Genomic DNA, 8,059 nt, shown 5'->3' with positions numbered 1-8,059 from the left:
GTTAATAAAAAATTAAAACTGTAGACAAATGTCAGAAGTTTGGACAGGCGCTGTGTGGCGGGGCTGCGCGGAGTAAGAGGAGCGAGAGTAAGAGAAGAGAGAGTAGTGGACAGACCCCACACAGGCACAGACGAAATGGGTCATGTAACGCAAAATTAAACCATATCCATATAAACAGCATTGCAGCGGATGCGAGGACATTAGCGCCGGTGCGTCCTGGAGGAGCTAACAGCTAAGAGACGCTAACTAGCACTGGTCACTGCTGTTGTCTGAAAAACAACAAAAGGGACAAAATGTTGCGTTTACTGGTAAACTGGTAAACCTTAAGACCGACGTATAACCGACTGCTCTGTTGAGTTGTCCTCCCGTTACTCTGTCCTCTGTGACTGTCTCCATCTAGAAACTAAAATGCGCGGTGCAGGGAACAACTGACTGACTCATGATCAATGATGGTAGTAGAGGTAGATGGGCTTTGCAAAAAAAAACGGAGCGTTCTATGAAATTATGCTTTAAAAAAAATAATCGCTCGATCACGCAAATTTGATCGTGGGAAGTCAAAATCGTGGGAAGTCAAAATCGTGATCGCGATTAAAATTCGATTAATTGTGCAGCCCTAGCTTCACCTCCTCGTTACTTTCCATTAGAAGCTGCTGCTCATTGGGTGAAACATATGCCGCATGCGTCTTCTCCATTTCTACATCAGTAAATCTGTGATCGATACCGTGGTCTATTTAAGAAAGCCGTGAACGTGCACTTATCGCAGCTATCTACACCTGGCTTGACATTGCTTCACCTGTTCATCCTGGCTCTGCAAACGTGCAACCAATTAAGCTGCAATGAGCGGATCCAATTAAGTCAACCTGCGCTTTTTCACTTATCCTGGATATATTTATTCTACTTTTGTGCATCAGGCCCCTGTTATTTTGTTTACAGTCTTGCTAGATCCGGTGTGGTGTTGTAGTTTTTCTAACGTTACTAGTTGTTTCAACAGCATGTGAAAAAAACTACAAAGTGTTCTAGGCCAAAAAGAACGTTAATCTTGCGATAAAAAAAAATTGACGCTGCTAAAATGGGTTTGCGTTTATATACAGTACAATAAAAAAATAATAAAAAAAAATAATAATAATTTTGGAAATGCTATGAATCAATTTTTAATCAGTAGAGCTCAATTCAAATGCAGTTTTTTTCCAAAACTATTAAAAAGTGGTTGTAAAGTAAACTCACATTCTCTTTGTCTCAGGTGTGGCCGGGAGAGACTGTATTTCCAGACTACACCAGCCAAAGCTGCATCGACTGGTGGATTGATGAGTATGAGCAATTCTCCAGGGAGATCAAACACGATGCCCTCTGGATTGTAAGTCATTTTGTAATACATCAAATAAAGCTGTGTATTCACTGGTTTGCGTTTAGCCACAAAAAACCCTGGAACTGACATTATTCTGAAGCCAATTACGCACACAACTGTAGTGAGCTAACATTTTTGTAATTTTTGGTGGCAATTACTTCTCTGTAGGTTAAACATTGGAGGCCAATAAAGAACAACACAGGCTGTCACAAAAACAGGCTGAAATTCATATTATGATGTTACTGGTTCCTCCTCTGAAAATCTGAATTTGGCTCACTCATTACTTGGGCTGGTTGCTGCAATTCACACACAATTTGTGGATAATTTTTTTTTCATCATAGAATAATTCTGGATTCACATCTCATGTCATAAATAACTTATGAATAAGTTAAAATTATTTAAAATATTTGAAAAAAATAATTATAATTGTGTTTTCAACAAACAATGTCCTCTAATGCATTTGCAGGATATGAATGAGGTGTCTAATTTCAAGAAAGGGTCAAATAAGGGCTGTGATGATAACAACCTCAACTACCCTCCCTACACTCCAAGTAAGCCATTTCTTGATATGTTGTTTGCCATAATCATATTAAATAATTGCCGTCCTTGTACAGTTTTACAACCAACATGTGCTATTTTAGAGACATGGTACAAGTATCAAAACGTTGTCACAGCAGCATCGGTTGCAAGTTTGCCCTTGGTTGTCATAAATCTACATACCAAAGAAATAGAGGATGTCATGGCCTTGTAGCTTTGAGCCCAAATACTGTGCACAAGTTGATAAATCCACCACAATACCTCATAAAGTATGTTCAGGTCCAGAGGAAAACTCATCTAAAATAGTGGGTCCCCGGTGAGGAATTTTGAAAATGACTCTTCTGCCATGTCTTTTTTTCCGACTGTGTCCCAGACAGGATGATCATAACTGGAAAAGGCATGCTCCCCTGATGCCACCGTTTTATTGCACTCTCCCTTAGTCATCCTCTTCCTCCATTGCGCTATCTATCTTTCATTTCCTCATTGTTCCTACTTCCTATTGCAGTATATCAATGACTCTTGTTTATTTGGTCCCCTTCTTCCTCATTTTTCTTTCCTTTTATCACTAAACGTTATATATTGTAATGTATTCATTTGATATCTCCTGTCACATTACCCCATCTCTTTACCTCTATTTTTTTCTCATCTTCATCTTTTCTCTCCCCCCAGAGATCCTGGATGAGGTGATGTTCAGTAAAACTCTGTGTATGGATGCCAAGCAGGCCTGGGGGAACCACTATGATGTCCACAGTCTGTATGGCTACTCTATGGTGCTGGCTACTGAAAAGTGAGTGCATTCACAATGTTAGGAGGAGTTTGGTCAGCTTGTGCGGAGGCCAACTTGCTGGCAAAAAAGGGCAACACACAAAATAATTCAAAAGCAAGTGTAGTAGAATAAGAGGCTATTGAGAAATAGCAACAGAATTATGGAGCTCACCCAACACAAAAAAGTGCAAGAGAGAATTCTGTCAGTTCAGTGCAGAACAGTGGTGTATGCCCTCTGCTAAATGAAAGCCTGTGACTCTTGTAGACCATTTGGAAGTAGGATCCATGTGATAAGTGGAGAAATATGTCTTAATGAGCCTGGCTCCCTGGGTGAGTGAATGAATTTCTCATCTGGATCTGGTGCCGAACAGTTTAAGGGCTCATTACTTACACAAGAGGCATCAATGAGATTAAAGAATATAAGCATTGAGATATGGAAATTGATGAAGCATTCGCCAGGTGAAAGTTGATGTATTGTTTATGTATATATAGATATATAGGCATGGTACACATAAGTTGGTAGTGTTATAATGGATTTAGGGCACTAATAAATATCTGCTATTTGAGTGCATACGCTAGCTGGAGTGCAAACATTTCGCCATTTATACCTAGGCTGTACATCCAGATCATAATATCTGTGCATAATGTCATGTGCGTGCAGGACAAGTGGCACTCAAGTTTTTGTATACAATATCCTATAATCAAGTAATGACAATGGATGTAAAGCCTGGTAAGTTACAAGAGGTATGCTGCCTTGCCTCTGCAACTGTGCTTGGTTAGCACACAAATGATGATATTATGATGAGTGAAGTGGGTCTGAAATGTAGCTAAACTCCATTTCCATCACAAAATTGCAAACAAGCACAGAGCAATTTGAAAAGAGAGTAGCAGAGGAGGTTCACAGGAGCACATCGGATTCATCATTCCAAAGGCTATCACTATAGTACAGTCAAGATAGTCAGCCTGGCACATGAGCAAGTGCTGCACAAAAGACAAACCATTGCAATGTCACAGAGGTATAAAGGCTGGAGTCACATTTATCTTAGTACAGGATGTGCTGAAGTATCCAAGCCTCCAGCTAGTCATTTCACACAAGGCTAAAGTTGGCGTCAGTTGCCGGAATTTGATATGCACTAATGGTGATGGTATGGGAAATTGCATCAATTAGAAAGCAGCTTACACCTGCACTAATGGGTTTTCAGCTGTTGGAAAATAACACCCTATAAAACTAAACAATACAATGTGCACACCCCTTGATGCAGAGATATATCATAGATGGTAAGGTTAATAGTAAAAAACGTAGAATAGAGTCAAAAAAAGTAACCCTTTACATTATTACACACAAACCGCTGCATAAAGGCACACATAATGTATACACAAATTGATACACCCTACACATTATCACACACAAACACACACTGCACTGGAGACCATCCAAAATACAAGCCCACTGAAGTCGACTTGCTGACTCACTCCTTTGGTATTAAAGCTAGTTAATATTTTTGTCTCCTTTCCGACTCCTTCCTTATTTTCCTCCCTCTGTCCACTAATTAAAATGTACCATTGGCAGGAGACACATTTTGTCAACATCATCAGGGTTTCGTATTGTCATGGAAATCAATGCGGTTTCAATTTCTCTCATCAAACAAAATAAGAATATATAAATAATAATGTGCAAAAGGGAAGAATAAGTTCAACTACACACTCTCTCTCCTTCTCTCTCTCCCTCTCCTTGTCCCTCTGCCCTTCCCACAGAGCTCTGCAGCGTGTGTTTGCAGGGAACCGTACCCTTATGTTGACCCGCTCCTCCTTCCCAGGTGTCGGAAAATATTCGGGTCACTGGCTGGGGGACAATGCTGCCAACTGGAACGACATAAAATGGGCCATCCCTGGCATGCTAGAGTTTGGGCTCTTTGGGGTTCCCTATGTGAGTAGCAAACCCTTACAAAAGAGCAGATACTGATTGTATAATGTTTAAAGGATTATGTTTAAAGTATAGTGAATTTGACGAGGGGGTGGCTTAACAGGACTTAACAGGACGGCAAGGAGTAACCTCTTTTTTTAGCTTGAGCTACAGATTCAAACATCACATCATACAATTAAGTGTTAACATATTAATTTGGGCCTCATTTCAAGCGTTTCTAATTGTATTGTTACAGGCCACACACAAAAAAAAAAAATCATGTTTTGTTTGATTTCAATTGCCCATAAATATGGCGATAACAAAACGCCAGGCACCTAAGAGCTCCATGCAGTCTGGTTCACTTTTTAGTAAATATCCATTAAGGCTGGCACATTTTACACAATGCTCTGATTCCCCTCAGATAGTCTTAATGAAAGACAAAGAAAATGATATTATGTACAGTATGTAGAATGCATGTATCATACAAAAAGACCTTGTTGTAAATCTTTTTAAAAAGTTAGCTATAGCAGTTGTAGAACTTATCACGTGTTTCAGTTCAGTTAACATGTTGTTTTGCCAATTTGAAGTTTCCTATTTGTCTTTTTAAAGAGGATTCAGCTGCTAAGTGAGATCTATGTTCAGGCATAAGCATACAGACAGAAGGGCAGGCAAGAAAACGTGTCCCTGAAACAAGATCCATTAACATGTCTGGAAAAACACTTGTTCTCATTGCTGGAACACCCCCACGTTCAAAAACATAAGACTCCATAAGAGAAACACCCTGCTAGTCAGTACCCAAGTGTGCATCTGTAGTGCGAACAGCCATAAGAAAACAAGGAGTCAAAACACACACTCACACACTTACACACACACTTCCAGCTGTGCACATGAGGTGGTCTTACAGATGCCAACTACATCTTGGTCGGACTGTATGAAGCAGATTTTAGGTTATTCAACACACACACAACAGAGAGAGAGAGAGAGAGAGAGAGAGAGAGGAGAGAGAGAGAGAGAAATAGGATTTGCATCGATTGCCTCCCATTGAGTCTATTGTAAAATTTGGCCAGTAGAAAACAACAGAAAGCAAGTAGTCCCTGTTGACTGGCCTTTAACTGAAGTCTGTTTATTGGTCTCCATTGTGAAATAATGTAAATATAGATCACATCTACTGTCTGCCACTAAATCTTGACTGAATTGAAAAGACATCAAGAAAGACATTTTAAAAGACAAATATGTGGTGGGCGGGTTAGCCCAGTTGGTAAAGCAGGCGCACATATACATAGAGGTTTATACTAGTATATACTGCGTGAATATATATATATTATTATATATATATATATATATATAGAGTAGTATACACACACACACACACACATATTATTTCAATTTCAACATACAATTTTCAGCTGGAATCCACAGCACCCTCTTTTCTCTGAGTTTATCAAATGGCATGCCAACTGTACAATTCCAATACACGGAATTTAACATTTAAGACATTGATAGAAATATATTGTAGGTTCTGGCTAAATGTCAAGCTGCTGTCTCCTCCTGTGTTTTAGATCGGAGCTGACATCTGTGGATTCTTTGACGACTGCAGTGAGGAGTTATGCCGTCGCTGGATGCAGGTGGGAGCTTTCTATCCCTTCAGCCGGAACCACAACGCTGAGGGCTACAAGGTACTGTAAAGGCATTTTGTTCTACAATCCTTGTATTAGACTGTCAGTTTTAGATGTATGTATCACACAGCCATTGTTTGGTCTAAAGTGCTGCAGGGTTTACCTTTCATTTCATAACACTGCATAGGTGTTATAAAAATGCCAAGTGGTTAAAAATAGAAATTCTTTCAGTATCCATGGAGGTTGTCATCATACCAGCACTAGTAAAACTGTGTTATGAAATGGGAGCTGTGGGACCTCTAATTTGGGGTTTAACACTGGGAACGTTAGCAGTTGAAAATCCATTATAGCCGCACAGGGTATTGGACCATCTGAGCCTAGAGTAAAACGAAGCTCTGTAGCTCAGTGCCAGACTGATACACTGAGTTTTTACACTTTAGTAAAAGATAACATTAATGCTAAAGTATGGTAAATTACTATAATATGATGTGCCGTATGGCGAATATATTGTAAAATATCAAGGCAATTTCTGCTTTATTGGCAGCCATAGGCATCATGCCCTTAGAGCTGTGGTAGGCACTTTATTTTTGGCATCGTTGGACAAAAACTCCATAATAATCTTTCAGCATATTGTAATTCAAGTGGTCTGAGAGTACACTAGACTTCTGCACCTTCACCTGGCTGTATATCCAAGCGTTAGATAGGGGCGGGAATCACCAAACACCTCCCGATACGATATCATCACGATACTCATGCCACGTTACAATATTATTGTGATTTTAAACATATTGCAATATTCTGCAATTTATAACCTTTCTTCCAACTTCTAATTTTTCCCAATTTCAAATGATGTTTCCAAAAAGAAACTTCTCCAACATCAGTTTTATCTAAAAAGATACATTTCTCTATTTGTTCATCTCACTTTAATTGTGTTGCTGCAAAATGGGATTGTCAAACAGACAAATTGACCAACACATGTATAATAAAATATAATATAGATTTTATAGTAATTTAAGATATAGTTTAAACCATTAGGCTATGTTTCACTTCAATGTCACAAGAGTGTTAAAATGCTTTTATAATAAGGACTAACCAATGTCTTTAACGCAACCAGAAACTCCTCAAAATGACGTATATGCCCCTGTCCTTTAAAGTAGTGCTTGTTTACTTCTGTAGTTAGTAGGCAGACATGCTCACGTTTGTAGCTAACGTTTGAGCAGACATCCACACTGTGTACTCCATCCGTTTTTTGGACATGATACAATTAAAAAACACCATCCAAAATCTTGTATACATAGTATCACTTTTGACTGCAACCCTCAATCCAGGAAAAGACAACACTGTAGTCTCATATAACAATATCGATATAATAACAATATATTGCCAAGCTCTAATAATAATAATAATAATGGCCATAATGAGGATAGAATCGATAGTTTATCTTTAAAAAGCACACTATAAATATCAAATGTCACATAGTGAGAGAAGCACCTACTGAGCATACAACTGTGTTTATATTGATGCTACATACCAAGCTATTATTGTAGATGAACACAAATAACACGGTCGAGAAAAGCCTGTCTGCATCATTGCTTAGCGTGAAAGTTGATTCTCTCGCAACATTCTTCATGTGACATTTCCATGCTCATCATCATCACTGTTGCAAAAATAGCATGGCGTTGAGGTAATGCTTTGGGGGGGTGATGGGTGAGTAAGACTTGTGTGTTGTCAGAGTAGGGGGGAGGAAAGGGTATATTTGCTTGAGGAAAGGGACATGATGATGATGAATCTGAAGTACAATTTCCATTAAATGAGAAAGCTAATGTGTGACCTTTGCTTTGCCCTAATCATGGCTCTCATCACACGGCCATGCAGGCGTTTTCTCTCTCTCTC

The 8,059-nt window shown here is 39.1% G+C and overlaps 1 protein-coding gene across 1 annotated transcript in view; it reads left to right on the top strand.

Moving 5' to 3' along the window:
* The window catches only part of si (sucrase-isomaltase), a 68,184-nt gene that overhangs the window by 14,488 nt on the left and 45,637 nt on the right, over positions 1–8,059 (top strand). The window contains exons 7-11 of the mRNA XM_032510107.1: positions 1,241–1,354; positions 1,812–1,896; positions 2,552–2,669; positions 4,403–4,574; positions 6,110–6,226. Coding sequence (XP_032365998.1) covers positions 1,241–1,354; positions 1,812–1,896; positions 2,552–2,669; positions 4,403–4,574; positions 6,110–6,226 — 606 coding nt within the window. The remainder of the gene's footprint in view (positions 1–1,240; positions 1,355–1,811; positions 1,897–2,551; positions 2,670–4,402; positions 4,575–6,109; positions 6,227–8,059) is intronic.

Source organism: Etheostoma spectabile, chromosome 3 (genome assembly GCF_008692095.1).
Source record: "Etheostoma spectabile isolate EspeVRDwgs_2016 chromosome 3, UIUC_Espe_1.0, whole genome shotgun sequence".
In the NCBI taxonomy this organism is placed as follows: domain Eukaryota; kingdom Metazoa; phylum Chordata; class Actinopteri; order Perciformes; family Percidae; genus Etheostoma; species Etheostoma spectabile.
The sequence above is the reverse complement of the archived record's forward strand: the minus strand, read 5'-3'. Positions and strand labels throughout refer to the sequence as shown.